Source organism: Lepeophtheirus salmonis, chromosome Z (genome assembly GCF_016086655.4).
Source record: "Lepeophtheirus salmonis chromosome Z, UVic_Lsal_1.4, whole genome shotgun sequence".
Lineage (NCBI taxonomy): Eukaryota > Metazoa > Arthropoda > Copepoda > Siphonostomatoida > Caligidae > Lepeophtheirus > Lepeophtheirus salmonis.
In genome coordinates this window covers 16500582-16518153 of record NC_092584.1, presented here as the reverse complement: position 1 = coordinate 16518153, position 17572 = coordinate 16500582, and the positions used below count along the sequence as shown (strand labels likewise).

Sequence of the window (17572 nt, the reverse complement as noted above, 5' to 3'; positions counted from 1 at the left end):
CAGCGGGGGTAGGGAACCTTTGAGACATGGAGTTCCAACTTCAACATTTCTAATCAATGGCTGCGCCACTATCAACAATAATGGCGAAAAACAGACACAAACCCCGGGAAAATATTCAAATTTGCATATGCCAGTGAATATATCTCGCCGTGCCATAGGTTGCTGACCCCTGCGCTACAGCGTCATTTTCTCTACTTGTAGGTAAGCCAGAGAGCTCGGGTTTGTTTTGTTTATTAACTAATTGTCTATGCTTTAATAAATCGAAATATGAATTAATTTCCAATGCTCAACCTTCCACTTATTATTGAATTAGTAAGTGTTTAGATTTCAATGGACGACCCGGAATTGGAAAAATAATGGATCTCTTCATACTTTATGTACAATTAAACTTTTATTTCAAAAAAATATAAACGAGATATAGGTACATGAGAGAGCTCATTCCAGCTCAATAACATCATTGTCCTCTTCAGAAGCGGATTTAATTTTTTTAGGGGTTTGTCCCTCAACTTTTTCCTCTGCGGGTCGTTTAAGAGCAGATCCACTTGAAGCATTGGATTCGCTACTATCAAAGACAATATCTATTTTATCTTCACTCTCAGGATTGTCATTGTTATTCTTGCTACAGCTTTGCTCTTGTGTTTTGTGGACGAGTCCTCTGAGGTAGATGGTTCTGCTTTTTGTCCTTGAAGTTGTGAAAGATCCCCCGAAACGAGTACATAGTCAACGCCTTCTTCTAATTCATCGCTATAAATAAATATTTAAATTATCAGGATAGTTACAAAAGTGAGTGTTTAATGTCAGGGGGTCCGCAGGGGGAGAGCTAGAGGAATTATTGCTGCTTTTTAGTTTGATGAAACATCGGTAAATTATCTTAATCTTGAAAAGCTATGGATTTTTGCAATTTTTCCCGTGGAGCCAAATGTAAAGGGCTGGTAGGCAATTTGATGTATCCACAGAGCTGCTGGGCAAGATAGACAGAACAAAACACGAACCCTTCATAGTCTATGCTAATATTAAAAGTTCAAACATCAATGTAATAATGTTTGTGGTGTAATATGTTATGTTCAATGCCATTAAAAGTATGAAATATAAATGTTTGTATCATAAAAAAAGAAGCAGTATAAAATTAAAACTGGAAATTGTTTTTGATCCATTATTTTGGAAATAAAAAAAAGTAGCATCAATCTTAGCACAATAACTTAAGAAAGATTGTCATGAAATTTTGACAGCTGTCTCTTGAAGCTTGGCTCTAACTGAAAATGAGGTGAATTTAAAAAAAATTAGTGATGGGACAACTAATTGGAATCGTGTGTTATTTTTGGAATCACCATTGGAAAATAATGTTTGATTTGCGATTCCAATTCTTATTTATTCCTGGTATTTCACAACTTATTACTTTGTTAAGTGATGGAAAAAAAAATTATAATTTAGGAATTTTCGTGTTTTATTCTACAACATTTAATTTAATTTTTCAAAAAAAATTACATTAAACTTACTTTTGTCTGAATATCTATGGTTTTTTGAATTTTTTCTCCAAAAAAATTAATTTACGAATATCTTTTTTCCAAAAAATTTATATTAGAAATTGTTGACTCTTTTTTTTTGAAAAAATGTAATATTTGAAATTATTTGACAATTTTATTTTTTGTGAACAGCTCTGGATTTTGTACATTTTTTCCAAAAAAAAATTAATTTTTTTGAGTCTATTTGGGTCTTTTTGTGAATTGTAGATTTTTGAAAATTTTTATTTTTTAAATTTCACATGAAATCCTCAAAAATATAATCCTGTGGACGCCCCTGATAGCAAAATTTTATTTTTTAACTATTAAAAAATCGGAATTGGAACCGGGAATTATTACGAGAATCGCATCGGACTCAGCATCCGAATTTTTATTGGAATCGTCCCATCACTAAAAAAATATATTGACGTCTATGTATGAAGCCCAACTTTTCAGCCCATATATTTGATATATAAATATAATCCCTTAAAAACACGTCAGCCAAACCTTCATTGAAACATAGAACGGAAATACTAAAGTTTAAATAAATAAACAATGACATACCTATGATATAATACAAGCTTTAAGTTATATTCTTGCATAAAATCATCGCAGGAAATAATAGTTCCGTCAAGGACTCCGAGTTCATTTAGTGTTTTGTCATTGTTGCACTCCATTTCTCCAGCTTCAGAGGATATGAAAATAACTCCACGACCCTCAATTTCCGCATCAGGAGCAATCATGGAAAATGCTTTTTTCAGGATCCTTTCTTCAAATTGTTTAACAGTCGTGGTTTTGAGGTTTAATTTGATTGAAGCCTCTGGTCTCTCGGCGCAAACATAGCATTTTGGATTGGGTTTGGCCAATAAGCAGGGATTCAGTACTCGGTTACAAATCCTTTTCTTTGAACCAAAGTAGACCTGAATAAGAGATACGTAGATGAAGCAAAAGTATTAAAGATATATTTTTATTATTTTGAAATACCGGCAATTAGAGTTATCAGCCCATGATATGCATAATGTATGTTACTTTGCAAAAGATATTCAATATTTTCTTACAGTATTTGTCAAATATTAAGTCATCACTCTACTCCTTCAAAAAGTAACGTAATTTCATTACTGACTACTTCATTTTCAAAGTAATTAAGTTAGACTACAAGTTACTTTATTAGTTAAATATATCAACTACTTTAGGTAATTTAAAAAGTACCCAACTAATATTAGCCTCCTTTCTCTATTGTTGCCTAAACGAGGATACTTTGGAAGGAAAATGACCAAAATAATCACGCACCATGAAATGGTAAGTAAATTTAATGTGACAATTGCTTATGATTATTCGCTACAACAATATGGTAGTCGGGTTAGATTAACGCGTTAGTGGCATCACTGGTCATGACGATGGGTAAATTTAATTATTTTGGTGAAACATATAAGCAAGACACTTAAACGGTACTATTTTGTTGATCAATGTATCAAAAGTCCTTGACATTTAATCATTAGCATGGTTTCAAAAGCTACGAGCGCAACGTCAAAATAGTTGTAAACAGCACTTTATACTTATTGTTTAGTGCCTTTCTATTAAATATATATATTGCTCAAACGATGGAAAAATTGGAGTATAAATATTTGAAATGTATTGTTCTAACTCCATACTAATAATAATATATCTATGTGAGTTGAAAAGTTCATATTTGTGTCAGACACTACAGCTCTGGCTCAACTAAATATAACAAAAAACGTACCGTTCGACAGCTTTCAAAGTCGTCATTGAGGATTTTAATGGCCTCCATAACAATACATCCCGCAATAACGGCGTTAGTCGTAGCAATGGCAGGAATAATGTTTCCAGCCATTGACTTGACATCAAATCGACTTTTTTGTTGAATACTGAAAATGTGAGAACGGATATTTGCACAAGCAGTCACAAAGTCCATAGCTGCGTCATCATCCTTGTCCCAGACTAAATGATCCCCCTCGGAACAAGCCTAGAAAGTAAATCAGCATTTATTCATCATTCATATCCTTCAGTTTCTTAAGAGTATTGATTCTACCTTAAATTGTTTCTTAAGAGTATTGATACTTTTTTCCAAAACTTCAGCGCACTGCTTCATACTCCAAACAGCTTGATCTTTAATACCATTATTGCTGTTCCCATTTTGACCATTTTTATCATCCACGGGCAAAGCTTTCCAGTTCAGGGGTGTAGGCGGCGTCCTCTTGGACCAAAGCTTATCCATCGTCAATAAATACTGAATATCGTCATTAAATAATTTGTTAAAAATTTTGGGGGTGTCATAATCACAGTCTTGTGCCCATTGCCGTGTGGAAATCCGTTCCACATTTCCATCCTCTCTTACTTTCCCAGCATCTCCCATTGCTGCCTCAGGATCTTCCCTATCCGGAGATACATCTTCATCTGCATCATGCTCCCCAAACAACTGATTAAAGAGATGTTTCGCCCAAACAATGCAGTGAATAGGCTCAGAGGGAGTGTTTCTAATGGTGCATCCTGGAAATGTTTTTTGTCGAGGTTTTGGTTGACATTCGAAGCATTCCGTGTCTCCTTTTTTGATGACGGAGACTTGACCCAAGTATCCAGCCGTCCCACTCTCGACCAACGGGATTCCTGAGGCAAGACACATCCGATTAACGTGATTACGTGCTGTGTTATTGTCCAATGCGTTGAGAACCAAAGCAAATTTTTTGTAGAAGGAGACGCCGTAGTCCGGGCTGCAAGGAGAGAACCGAAGGGAATAACAGATTAGTCTCTACTAAGGAAATAAAATGGACTAAAGTACTTTAAAATACTGTCATGGTAGGATTTGATGTTCACATCGGGATTAAATTTGAGAGCAGACTCCCGGGCCACTGTGGATTTAGACTTTCCCACATGTCTCTTTTGAAAGAGAAATTGCCGATTTAAATTCGTCACATCGATCGTATCCAAATCAATCTATGGACAAGATAATACATGTATTTCTTTATTAGATAAATCTAAAACTCTTTGTTTCCAATCCTCTTACGACTTCAATATTTGCAAACCCCACGAGAACAATGTTCTTAAGGAGCTCACATCCGATCCCTCCGGCTCCGACGACCAAAATCTTTGAGCTCTTGATCTTCTCAGCTAACGAATCCTCGAAAATTCCCTTGATTTCTGTGGCCATTTCAACCAAAATCAAATGCCGGATACTTTTAACTAAACCTTGAGAATTCTTGTACTTGTAGCGGTAGTAAAATATTATGTATACAAAAAGCGTCAAGAGAGAAAGAGAACAGGACTACCAAATGAAAATAAGAAGAGACTGTATGGCAATTACTGACTCACACAAAAATATGCACCTTCAGATGTGAGTTGACTGCTTCTTTTTGAACTCATCAGTGTTCTGGTCCATCTCTTGCTAAGCTAGGATCAATTCTCTACAATGATTGAATAATATGTATTTATATAAAACTAAAAGAGAATGTGTGTGTCTATCCTTTATAGGTGCCTACACTGTTAAACTTAGGAAGCTGAAATTTTAAGCAGGCTAAGACGGGGGTGACGATTTTTGGGGATTATATAATACCAATACTTATGCTATAACAAAAACGCAAAAACCGATTTTGTAGCTCAAGGAGAGTAGAAAGGGGATTGAGTTTCTAAATTAAAAAGGGATTGGGTGTTTCAAAAAACAATTATACAAATAGCAACGTTTTCTAAATTTAAACCAAAATCAAAAAAGTTATGGGCAAAAATATAAAATCGGTGAAAATTGCAATTTGGTTTTTTTCAGGTGCAAAAAAATGAACTTCCAATGAACTATTGGATTAGTAAATAAAATAAAGTATGTAGAAATTTATCTGAATATTGGCAAAAATGAGGCCTTTTTTAATATCAGCAATGTCCTTAGAGTAATATGAACCACCAAAGTTGCATTAGTATAAATAAAGCTAAGTTTGCTCATTTTTTTTATTTAGCGATTAATTAGGTAATAAAGCAATAAAAATTTTATATGAACAAATGACATAAGAAATTGGTCAATGAAGGAAGAAGGATGAAATAAAAAATTATATAAATAAACGTTTTAGTATATAATTATCCTTGCATAAAAAAATCCTCGGCGGCTAAATGGAATAATGCTTGCTAAGATTGATTGCTAAAAGTTTTTTCAATAACATTTTTCATTTTGGTTTTGCTTCTTGATTGCGGAAAATTCCCTGTCACACTCTATAGATCCATTAATATAACCAAATATTATTGTGGAACAATTAAATTCAACATACACAATCACACATTTAATAATAAATTGTATTTTTTGTGAGTCCACAGTTTCTCTAGATACATAAAACCACTGGAAGATATTGAATGATAGCTCATTTGTAATACAGATAAAGTTTATTCAAAATTTGTGATGTATAATATTAAATTGTTATTAGGATTGATCCTTTAAGAATTGAGATAGATTTTGCGATAGACCACTAGCCCCACTTCCCAAATAAGATAGAGTTTGCCGTTGTGGAGAAGTAAGAATGGATGCTAATTGACTGTATAGAACCTGAATATCAGGTAAACTTGATATTTGTAGAACATCTTGTCGCCTCAAGATCTTGTCGTATGCAACAGCTCCTGAAAATTAAATAAATATGATGTAAGCATTCAAATAGTAGTCAATTCATAAATGATTTACAACATACAAAACCCTAACTTGAACGCAACAACAATTATAGGATTCAAATGCACAGGGAGTGAATGAATTGTAATGGACAATTTACCTATCAAAATAAGCTCCGGAGTTTTCTTTTCAAACTTGATTAAATTGGGAAGGGTTTCGATGTCTGAGCCGAAGGTCATGTACTGATTCGTTCTACAAGACTCCACAAAATGAAGACATTTTTCCCATTTCGTACCGGGGAGAACAGCTTTGCAGGATCGTCGATTATAGTCCTTGAGCTCCATATCAAGGCGACGCGCGTTTTGCCAATTCTAGACGTAAGTAAGAAATTAGAGAGGGATTGAACTCTGAATCAAAATGAATTTACAATTAGTTTATTATCATAAGAAAGGTAATTAATATGATAGAAGCCAATGACGGGACTTGAGGAGAATAATTCCAGCATTTGTTGCCCATAGAGTATCTCCAACTCATTTGGAACGTGTCTTTCAACCATTTTATCATTTGAAAGTGAACATTTCTCCCAAATTCGCTCCGTGGTCGGAGAAACGTCGTCCTGAGGATATGAGGGAGCGGAGAAGGCAAGCAATTTTCGCCGAAAGAAGCTAGGTTCTCGTGCCTTGGGTATAGAAACACGTCGTGACATGGAGCGTGTCGGAATCCTTAGACTAGGAAACATATTTTCCGATTAAAATGAAATGAGTACGTTACAAAAAGTTAGAATTAAATTAATCAAGGGCTGTCTGTAAATAGGTTTTTTTGATGAATTATATTTATATTGTGGATCAAGGACTGGAGATGGAATTGAGTCAGCTGTTGAATGTAGTCCTTTTACTGTATTGCTTATTCAGCTGATAGCTAATATTAATATCAATACCTAAATTAATTCGAATGAAACGTGTGACGTCCAATGTTGTGTGCTAGGCTTGGAAAAAGTATAATATTTCATAGCTTATCCTACAAATATATGTAATTTGGGTATCAACAAAGTTCTAGAATCAATCAAGTACAACTAGAGAGAAGTACTTGACACAGAATTGAGACAGCTGTTGATTGAAGTCCTAAAATTTCATTAATTTATTATTTTTAACCCTTGATTTGTTTGTTATTGACCGTCGTAAGTAATGAAAAAGAGAATTAATTGTATAGAAATAATTCCATGCATTACATGCATATATGGTGGATTTTATACTTGCCATATATTCGGATAATGTCTTAATTGTATTTCTAATATCCTTCAATACCTGTAGAATTAAAATCTTTATTTTTGATCAAATTATTCAAATAACTTATGTTATTTCCCTTGGGTTAATATAGACGGCTTTAAGTCATCCATTTGCATAAAGAAACCCTACATTTTACATCTCTCAATGAGGATATAGGGGCCGCATATTATCTAGAAGACATATTTTAAGAGTCAAGCTCAATTTTTTTTTTTGGGAACCACGAGTCGAAGTAGTTATTAACATATACTTTCTTTTTTTGATTTAAATTCACGAGAATATATTATTCAGACAATTTCCCTATTACTGAGATTGATAAGGTGTCAGAAAAAAATGGGAGAAGAAAAAATGGCAGATGAAAAACATGGAAAAGTGACTAGGTGGAAAAAATGGCTAGATTCGTCTAACTTTATATAATAAAAACTATCAACAATATATTTATGTATCAAATATATTAAGATGAAAGAATAATAAACGAATACGACAGTGATTCAAATTAAATGACTCTAAACCATCGAGTCATTTATACCTTTCAAATGGAAAGGTACTAATCAGGTGATAGGGAGAATCAATATATGTTTCAAGGAATCTAGCCATTATTTCCACCTAGACCCTTTTTCTCCTGCCATTTTTTCCACCTCAGCACTTTTTTTCTCCTGCCATTTATTCTCCTGCATTTTCCTTGCAATCATTGATAATAAGTGTATTGGAGCGTCCTCTATGTTTGTAACGTAGCAATATAATAATGATATTTACGTGAGCAGAGGGCGCAGGAGGTGCAGTATAGGCAGCCAGCTTACTTTATTTCATTTTTGAAGAATCATCCTCGTCCACTTTTATCAATAGAAGTGAGTCAACTCGAAACTGCGAAGCTACTCACGGGAATCATGGAAACCTCTATCGGAATCGCCTTTAATGACTTTGTCATGGTCGCCACGGATCAAACCTGCGCCCAATCTATTTTGATGTTGAAGGATAGTGAGTATTCAATCAAACCATGCCGGCCTTTTTATAATTAATAAATCCTACTACGTTTATTAGCCTGTGAGAAAACGTATCCCTTGACGAATCATTTGCTCATGAGCGCCCTCGGAGAGTCTGGAGACACGACACAGTTTGCAGAGTTTATGGCCAAGAATATTCAGCTCTACAAGATGAGAAATGCCTACGAAATGTCCCCTTCGGAAGCTGCTAATTTCACACGAAGGAACCTTGCGGATTACCTCAGGAGTCGCGTTAGTTACTTTTGAATCGCGGCTCTCACATCATCTCTTGCTCTTTTTGTATTTACAGACCCCTTTCCACGTCAATCTTCTCATTGCTGGCTACGATAAAAAGAGCGATAAAGCGGAGCTTTATACCATGGACTATTTAGCAGGAATGGTAAAGACGGAGCATGCAAGCCACGGCTATGGGGGTATCTTCTCCAGTGGGATTCTGGATCGCAACTACAGACCAGGTAACAAACGTCAATACATGGCCTCGCATCCAATTATGTCCCTATCTGCAGTTGTAGAAATGATAATGATATCCCCGAAAGCACTTCTTTTCTTTCCTCCTCCCTTTCCCAACAACAGATTCATTGTTACTATCTCTGCAGTGACCTGATATCTCGTAGCCCTGGAGATACATAGTCACTAGTCACCCATGAGAATATAATATATATCAATTACAGAAGAAAAAGAGATGGATATTCCCGGATTTAAAATCAAGAAAACCAAACTGTCACATTAGCTTTTTCCCCGATGAGAGGGCTCATTTGTCAAATTCCCTGGACCCACGTCAAAAATAAGTGAATATTGTCATATTTGAGTGCCATGGGGTAAGCCTGAATCCCAGCCCCAAAAAGTGTGGTTTCATGTACATAAGGGTCTACACCCACCCACCCACATCCGTGGCTTTTTTGTAGACACAAAGTCCGCACGCTCAGTGAACAAAACGGATGTTACCCCCTTACAATTAAAACTCCTTCTACAAGTACCTGGGCATGAAGCTCAGCCTCTTGAGTAGGGAGCTTGTCTAGCTAAAAAGAGATATGGAGTTAGTGGCCAGGAACATGGACAGGGCCCTAAGGTACTAATGTCGTGAACCATCTTGAGAGCATTTACTTGGCTGACTCATGAGAGTCAAGTTTATTTGAATAAAAAAATTAATAGAGTATTCAAATAGGGATCCATTAATTTGATCCCAGTTTCGTAATATTAGCAATATTTTCAAAATAGATTTTTATGTTGAACAAACTTGACTTTGTAATTAAAGAAATCTTATTTGGATTTTGTACCTGATAGAATGACCAGGGAAGGGAATTTTGTGTTCCACTTTTTTAAGAAGTAGATAACATTCATCCAAGTGTGAGTTCCCTATTTATTAAGTATTCCTTAGTTACAAAAGTTTAAGAATAATTTATTTTCCATTCCCTCCTCTGCGTCATATAAAATATCGAAGCAAATATCAAATTTCATAGAATGACCTCCGATACGATGCAGATATTGGATATTTTGAACCATATGTCAATTTTCCCATTTTGAACCCAGATATCACCCCACGTTATGATATATGGTGCGTTAGCACAAAAGCAGAAGACTGGTCTTCATTTTTTAATTAAATTATATTCCATTTCTTATCACATGATTCCAATCGACTCTTCAAAGGGGATTTGAAATTCGACTTAGGTCGTACAAAATTCCCAATTACAATTTTAAAATAAAAAGATTATGCATATTTTGTCATATTGGGGCCTAAAGAAGGTTCAGAGGCGGGGATCAGTCACGTCCAGTCTGCATACGGTTTTCACTCCTGATTCCACTTTTTTTTAATATTACGATTCTAATTATATGTATATTTATTTAATGATTCGTAACTTTCTTGAGGTATCTCCAAACATCCAAAAGAATAAAATATACAAGCAACAATTGATCACAGGGCCCAATCTACGGCAACGGGGAGGTTAGGTATTTTTTTGAATCAATGTAAATACTTTTAGTCATGAAAGTACTGGAAATTTTTTAGATAAATTGTTTCATTAGTTCTAGAGAAATGGGTGTCAGAATTTGGCAAAATCAATCATATTTTCCTTTGAAAAAAACACATAAATTTTGCTTGAATCTCACTTCAATATTAATAGCTTGATCTACTTTTATCCAAATATGGTCAAAATTCGTGTTATGATTAACTTAAGTATCTTTATTACAAAAATGATAATTTTATTAATGTTACATGAAGAATTTAATATTAAAATGAGGAAAAAGTAATTACATATTTTACGTTTTATTTCAATACTTTATAAGAAGTGTTTCAATCATCCGAATTAAAACAAGTATACCCCCATCCTTTTCAATAACTGGTTGCCAGCTTATTAATGCCCTTTTCGTAGAAGGCCTTGTACCGATTTGCAAAATAACTCGAAAAACCAATTTTCACAGGCCTCTATTGAGGCCAAATTTGTACCCCAAGCGCGTTGGCCATAGACGAGAACAGGTGATAGTCACTTGGTGCCAGGGCTGGGCTGTATGCTAAAAACCTCCCATCCGAGCTCCTGGTGCGTCATCAAAGATGTTAGCGGCCCGGCGTTTTCTTATTATCTCCTATTCACCAATGCTGTCCGCTTCTGTTCATTTGCCAGCTTCAAACGGTCGAGTTCATAGTAGAGGACAGAACTGAGGGGGGGGGGCTGTTGTGCAACACGAACATAAAGAGTATCGGTTCCGGATACATTGCAAATTTTCTTGATCTCTTTCGACGCGTTTTTCCTTTTTCGTATTAAAAGTGTAAAATATGGCGACTTTTTCCTTTAGTACCTCCATACTTAACATGCGATCATTCACGTCTGAAGTGGACATGCGCGATACTATCCGAAAAGGGTTTGCAGTATGGGTTCATACCTTCATAGAACCCCTTATCGTAATATCCGACGTGAACAATAATACACAAGATATACTGGGTTAAAAAAAATGGCCGGAAAATACGAAATAATTTTTTCCCCCAACCTATTATATAAACCCCTCAAAAAATAACTATCGGTAACTTTCAAGACAAATCTTTAACGTTGCATGTGGCAAGGAAGAGCGGAAATTTATAAATTGCATATCTTCAGCTTCACTATGGTAATCTAACGGGTGGGCACTTAGTCAAGTAGAATTCATGGAGTTATAATAATTATTTACGGTTTTTTTCTTTATTTTCTTAATGTTTGTGCAAGATTGTTTTTACGCTGACGTACCACATAGATATATTCAATCGAATAGAGACTCCTATACTTAAACATATTTATCACTCATTCTCTTTTTGTTACAGATATGACAGTTGAAGAAGGCTATGATCTTATTAAGACCTGCGTGGCTGAAGTTCAAAAGCGTTTGATTATTAATTTACCCAATTTTAGCGTCCAAATCATCAACAAGGAGGGTACAAAAAGTCTAAAACCCATCATGCTTGAAAGAGTGTCTTTCCAAAAGGGAAAATAAATTATCATTATGAATACTTTTTAATTAAATTGTCCCTTAATTATATTTGTAATATTTAAAAAATAAAGAAATACAATATATGAGTTTGATTTTTTTTTTTTTTTCCTTTTTTGCATTGTCAAGTGGTTAAAATAATGACTAACTATATCATTGATTAATGAATAATTATTGGTATCAAATGGACATGATTGAAAGATGTACTTTTTGTGAGGGTAACTATAATCTACTGATCACAGTAGATCAAGATTAGCAGTCATATTGATAACTGATGTACGATCAATGATTTTCTGGAGCTGTGCTGGTTTCAGAACATGTGGTATCCAGCTTAAGAAAGATCTTGTTTCTTACAATTTTTCCCCCTCCTCTAAATCCAACTAATGGGTTGCATTTGTAAGGTCAAATACATTTGAAAAGGGAGCACATTACTTATCGTTGGAAACTTCATTGAGTACATAAGTACAATTCTCGATATCATGAAGCATATATATATTCGATAGGTATATTAAAATTATAGTGCCCTAATTTAAAAAAGAGAGATTCATTACTTAGAATAGTTCTTTATTTTTCGATGAATAACTATTAACATGTAAATTGACAAAAATCGCAGAAGCAGCTAAGCGGGAAGTTGAGTCATGTAATTCAATATCATGGGCCCATTCGACATTACCCCAATGACTAGTCTGCAAAAATAAAATATAAATGAAAGATACAATGTACATAATAATAAATTAATCTACCTGATATTCAAGTTCTAGTCTGGCTAGACCTATAGCCTGATCAATAGACACTCTCTTCTCCAAAACAGATAATGCAATAATTAATGACTTAACGGCATCCACACCAAAACGAAGGCCATGTATGGCCTCAAATGGGTAACTCGTAAGATGTTTTCTAACCTTCATGACATCCATATTGGACACGTTTGGAATTCCATGAATATTTTGTCCATTAGTCGGAGATAAAGATACTCCGTAACAATTATTGAACCAATCAATTATGGGACGCCATTTCTCCTCCTGTCTTTAAAAAAAATTGAGTGCGGTCAAAAATACTATCAAGTACGGATAAAAAAGCAACGGGTAGGTCTGGACATAAAGTGTTGCTCATTACCAAAGTATACTTAAGATACAACTTTTTTTAATTATAAAAAAATAGTACATGTGTTCATATATATACTTAATTACTTAGTTCATAATTAAGCATATTTAGTACATAAAATCTATCACTTATCCTTCCTCATCAAAACCAAGAGTGACAGTTTGAATCCATGTTAATAGATTTGCATATGATTATTATGGTGAGTACGGGATATAAATTTAGGTATGGTAAATTTAAAAGCTGCTCTCATGCAGCCGTGCTGGAATGAATTTGCAAATGGCAGATTTTTGATTTTTTGCAAAAAATTAAAATTATTTTGCAAAAAAAATATAATTTTCTGAGAATAGCTGGGGAGATTTGATTTTTGAACTTTTTTTTCCAAAAAATGTAATAAACATTTTTTTCTTTAATATATTAAATTTAAACTTTAAATCCTAAAACCAAGACCCCCTAAAATATAATCCTGCGGACGCCCAGATGTGAGCCTCGAAGAAAGTCCTGAGTAATAGTTGATCTTAATAATTTTATGAGCAACATTTAAGGGTTTAGAATTTAAATGAGAAATGAAACAAATATAGATTAGAAACACACAATTGGGTTAATCCTGTCGGCTCTGAAGCAAAAAAGAGCAGTGTATCCGTTTTTAGGAACTCTAAAATCTCTGTGATGATGTCTTCTTTTGAGATCTGTGTAGGATTATCGATACATGTACTGACTAGTCCAGTGAGATGCATTTGCGATCGAATAATTTCCTTCTTTTGTGAGGCCCATTCTACGGCTACAGCATGTGCCAATGGCTCAGACACGACAGTAAAAACCTAAATTATGAGTGGGCAAAAAGGATTGGATGAATAAAAGGCATTCTTTGAATATAATTTGTACCTTTCCAGAAGGAGTTTTGAGCTTTCGTGAGTCTAGAGAAATTTCAAAGTTGGATCCACCACAGGTTACGACGTTCACATCTTTGTAGAACCGTTTAGCTGCGGATACTCCACGTTTTACTTCTAGAAGTGGAGTTATCCGCCTTGAAAAGTTAAGGAGCCGCTTCATCGTTGAACAGCAATCTCTTATAATTTTATGTATAGATTTGAGATTTATAAATGAAATTGTCTCTTGCCAAAGTAATAACTAATAATAAATAAGTAATCTCTTGAAGTTACGTCAGAAGCAAAAAAAATATAAGAGCCTCTACTATATGTAGCTCCAATCACGCAACCTGTTGCGGTGAAAAACATCATTTTGTTGTCTAATTTTACTTGGTGAGCTCAATGAAACTTTGTACATTTATAAGGATATAAAATTTGTAGTAGTTGTAACTTTAACTTAACATCACGTGGGATTTTAAGCGGTTCTTCCATTTTGAAATAATATTTGATATTCAAAAATTTGTGCTTGAGCAATAAATGATAGCCTGACAGAATCTATACAATTCAAAATCAAAGAAGATTTATATTAAAAGGTTTTATAACATAAATGTACATAATATTAATTAACTAATTATTTAAATTGATGAATTTGTCCTTCAAAAAAAAAGTATCAACATCAGTACGTGTTTGTACAAGCTCATTATGTAGTTAATTTCATTCAAATAATTCTTCGATTGATCTTTGGATACTAGCATGATTAATTCATAAAGTCGGTAGAGTCGAGTGTATTTGCACAATGAGTGAAATGGATTGGGAGTCGCATGGTTGGATTTAGACTCGTGTTACAAAATATTATTCTAAACTGAAACTATTAATTAAGAATAATTTATTTTTAAATGTGGGTAGTTATGATGAAATCTGTTATGTATACTTATTATTTTAAGGACTCAGAATTTAATTTCTAAAGAATGATTCGAATAGTTTCTTGAGATTGGATTTATAATATTTAAAGATCTCTCTCTATCTGGCTACGAATCTATAGCTTTTTTTTTTAAATTTACAACTCCCAATCATGGATAAATATACATATTCTGTGTTCCAAACGGACTCGGTGAGTAAATATATACAACTTTGCTGACTTCCGGCTCACTCATCAGCCATAATTATTACTTCATGGGAATTAGATGTACCTGGTTACTAAAAATTACATTATTTTGATACTTTTAAGCTCATGAATGAGGATATATGAAATAGATATCGTCAGAATGATGTTTCCAATTGGTTCTATTTCGGCATCATATATAAGAATCTTATTCATCCCAAAGAATTAGTTACATTATTAGTGTAGCATTATAGCGGGTATTATCTCGTATTATTTGTATTTCAAAATCCATTAAACTCTGGGCGTAAATAAATGAAATTTTACTAACTCCCGGCTCAATTAAATGTAATTACTTAAAATTGAATTCCTTAGATTCTTCTCAACTCATGAATATACAGTATATGTGTAATTGAAAGAGTCTGTAGGAAGTTTTATATCCCTTTCTGTTTGACAACTAACATATAAAGACATACTCATCTTAATGAATTAATTACATTATTATTCATTGATTATTGGAGGATATAATATTTCATATTATTTGAATGAAACTTACAACATTATCTTCTTCTAACATGATATTAAGTAGACACTTTATATATGAATGGAAAATTTATTAGTTTAATAATTTTTTTTTACGTTTGCTTAATAAAATAATTTAACATATATATATATATATATATATATATACGTTGAATTGTATATATCAATTCAATCCAATATTGATATTTCTCAAAAAAAATATTTATAGGATTTCAAATATTAGATCATATGATGTTTTTGAACTGAAGTAGTAACTAGGTAATTTCTGCTGTTGTAGCTTCCATAAAAGACCAAAAAGGACCGTTCCAAGGACTAACAAATTGTATTTTATCGAACTCATAGGACTGTATTGTAACAAATTGTATAAAAGATCAATAATAGTAACTTTATCGTAACTTTTATCCCTTTTATTCAACTTTTATTTTTATTCTCATGAATATTTGTAATATGCCTCTTCAAGGCTCCAGATTGTGTGAAAGAACTAGAGCAGTAACTACATTTGAATCTTTTAATCTTTTCATGAACACCTTCAACATGCCTCTTCAAGTGGCCAGAATGTGTAAAAGAACTAGAGCAGTAACTACATTTGTATCTTTTTATCTTGTCATGAACACCTTCAATATGCGCCTTCAAGTTTCCAGAGGTTGTAAAGGAACTAGAGCAGTCACTGCATTGGAATTTTTTTAACTTCTCATGAACACCTTCGATATGCGTCTTCAAGTTTCCACATTGTGCAAAGGAACTAGAGCAGTAACTACATTGGAAATTTTTAATCTTCTTGTGAACACCTTCAATATGTACTTTTAAGGTACAAGATTTTGTAAAAGAATTTTGACAGTATCTACATTGGAACTTTTTTATCTTCTTATGAACAGCTTCAATATGGGCCTTCAAGTGATCAGAGCGTGTAAAATAATTCAAACAGTAGGTACATTGGAACTTTATAATCTTCTCATGAAGTGTTTCAATATGCCTCTTCAAAGCATATGAGCGTCTGAAAGAGCTAGAGCAGAAACTACATTTGTTTTTTTTAATATCCCAATGTGCACCTCTCATATGCATTTTCAAGCTTCTAGATTGTGTAAAAGAGCTAGGGCAGTATCTACATTGGAACTCTTTTATATTCTCATGACGAATTTGAACATGCACCTTCATCTTTTCATAGTGTGTAAAAGTACTAAAGCAGTAATGACATTGGTATTTTTTTATCTTCTCATGAACACGTTCAATATGCTTCTCCAAGAGTTCAGAGTGTAGAAAAGAACTTGAGCAGAAAAGACATCGATATTTTTTTATCTTCTTATAAACACCTTCAGTACGCTTCTTCAAGGTTCTAGATTGTATGGATGAAGTATGATCATCTCCTCTGTAAGTCAAACGGGAACTCCTTCTTTCCCCACCGCTACACGGATCTTTATCCATCACCTATGTAGAGATTTATGAATAAAATAAATATAATATTTTACATCACTTACTTGATTTCGTGATCTTAAGCCCAGCTCAATCATCTTTTCATTGTTTTGACCAATATTTTCTTTCTGAAGTTGTTCATATTTAGATAGATTTTGTTTTGGCCTCATTGTAACTTTTGCATATGATAGGGAGGAACTCAAGTTAATGCTGGAGTCTATTACTATTTACTACTAAGATTTTTGCCGTTTAATAGCGTCAATGGAAAAACTATATTTAATTAGCAAATGTGAAGTATTGCTATAAAAAGATCCTGGTTTGTGTGAGAAATTATTCTATAAAATTAACTTTTGTTAGAATATACTGTTCTTTAAATTATATTAGTGATATTTTTTGAATAGTTAATTTAGAGCTCCGCTTTTTAAGATTATATTTGAAGACGAATAATAAATTACTTAGCTATTTTCCTTTGGTCACTCTTGATTTTAAATGCGAGAAGTTGGAAGTATAGAAAGAGAAAAGAAAAATAAATTAAATAACCATGAGTACTCTATTCCGTATCCACTTATTTGGGCGCGCTTTTTTTTTGGCGTACATCTTTTTAGCGCGGATCATTTCAGCTTGCTTCTATTTGGTGCGGTATAATTTTTTAACTAAAAAAGAGCCCTGCTAATAAAATATCACTATGAAATATATGACATCCGACATATAAAGAAG

At 33.6% G+C, this 17572-nt stretch overlaps 5 protein-coding genes and 1 long non-coding RNA gene across 6 annotated transcripts; 2 read left to right on the top strand and 4 right to left on the bottom strand.

Annotated features, from left to right (window-relative positions):
• Positions 1 to 372: 372 nt before the first annotated feature.
• Positions 373 to 4807, bottom strand: Uba2 (Ubiquitin-like activating enzyme 2). Its single transcript, XM_040726116.2, has 6 exons — positions 4522 to 4807; positions 4297 to 4451; positions 3550 to 4228; positions 3241 to 3483; positions 2064 to 2419; positions 373 to 744 (listed from the first exon to the last, which is right to left on the bottom strand). Exons 1-6 carry the CDS (start codon positions 4663 to 4665, stop codon positions 579 to 581), a joined length of 1743 nt encoding a protein of 580 aa, XP_040582050.1. The 5' UTR covers positions 4666 to 4807; the 3' UTR covers positions 373 to 578.
• Positions 2433 to 4221, top strand: LOC121130366 (uncharacterized). The gene is made up of 3 exons (XR_005868707.2): positions 2433 to 2449; positions 2560 to 2637; positions 2693 to 4221. It is a non-coding gene; the product is annotated as an uncharacterized lncRNA (long non-coding RNA).
• Positions 4808 to 5432: 625 nt separating the features above from the next.
• Positions 5433 to 7684, bottom strand: mRpL10 (mitochondrial ribosomal protein L10). The gene is made up of 3 exons (XM_040726058.2): positions 6521 to 7684; positions 6254 to 6464; positions 5433 to 6107 (listed from the first exon to the last, which is right to left on the bottom strand). Exons 1-3 carry the CDS (start codon positions 6830 to 6832, stop codon positions 5914 to 5916), a joined length of 717 nt encoding a protein of 238 aa, XP_040581992.1. The 5' UTR covers positions 6833 to 7684; the 3' UTR covers positions 5433 to 5913.
• A 462-nt stretch (positions 7685 to 8146) lies between these two features.
• LOC121130246 (proteasome subunit beta type-2) lies at positions 8147 to 11922 on the top strand. The gene is made up of 4 exons (XM_040726008.2): positions 8147 to 8354; positions 8418 to 8611; positions 8670 to 8835; positions 11670 to 11922. The coding sequence occupies exons 1-4, from the start codon at positions 8264 to 8266 to the stop codon at positions 11837 to 11839; spliced, it is 621 nt and encodes a 206-aa protein (XP_040581942.1). The 5' UTR covers positions 8147 to 8263; the 3' UTR covers positions 11840 to 11922.
• Positions 11923 to 12380: 458 nt separating this feature from the next.
• On the bottom strand, positions 12381 to 14082 carry l(2)k14505 (ATP synthase mitochondrial F1 complex assembly factor 2 homolog l(2)k14505). The gene is made up of 4 exons (XM_040725989.2): positions 13820 to 14082; positions 13529 to 13755; positions 12577 to 12859; positions 12381 to 12519 (listed from the first exon to the last, which is right to left on the bottom strand). The coding sequence occupies exons 1-4, from the start codon at positions 13985 to 13987 to the stop codon at positions 12385 to 12387; spliced, it is 813 nt and encodes a 270-aa protein (XP_040581923.1). The 5' UTR covers positions 13988 to 14082; the 3' UTR covers positions 12381 to 12384.
• A 1419-nt stretch (positions 14083 to 15501) lies between these two features.
• LOC121130234 (uncharacterized) lies at positions 15502 to 17345 on the bottom strand. The gene is made up of 2 exons (XM_040725988.2): positions 16921 to 17345; positions 15502 to 16870 (listed from the first exon to the last, which is right to left on the bottom strand). Exons 1-2 carry the CDS (start codon positions 17023 to 17025, stop codon positions 15857 to 15859), a joined length of 1119 nt encoding a protein of 372 aa, XP_040581922.1. The 5' UTR covers positions 17026 to 17345; the 3' UTR covers positions 15502 to 15856.
• Positions 17346 to 17572: the final 227 nt, after the last annotated feature.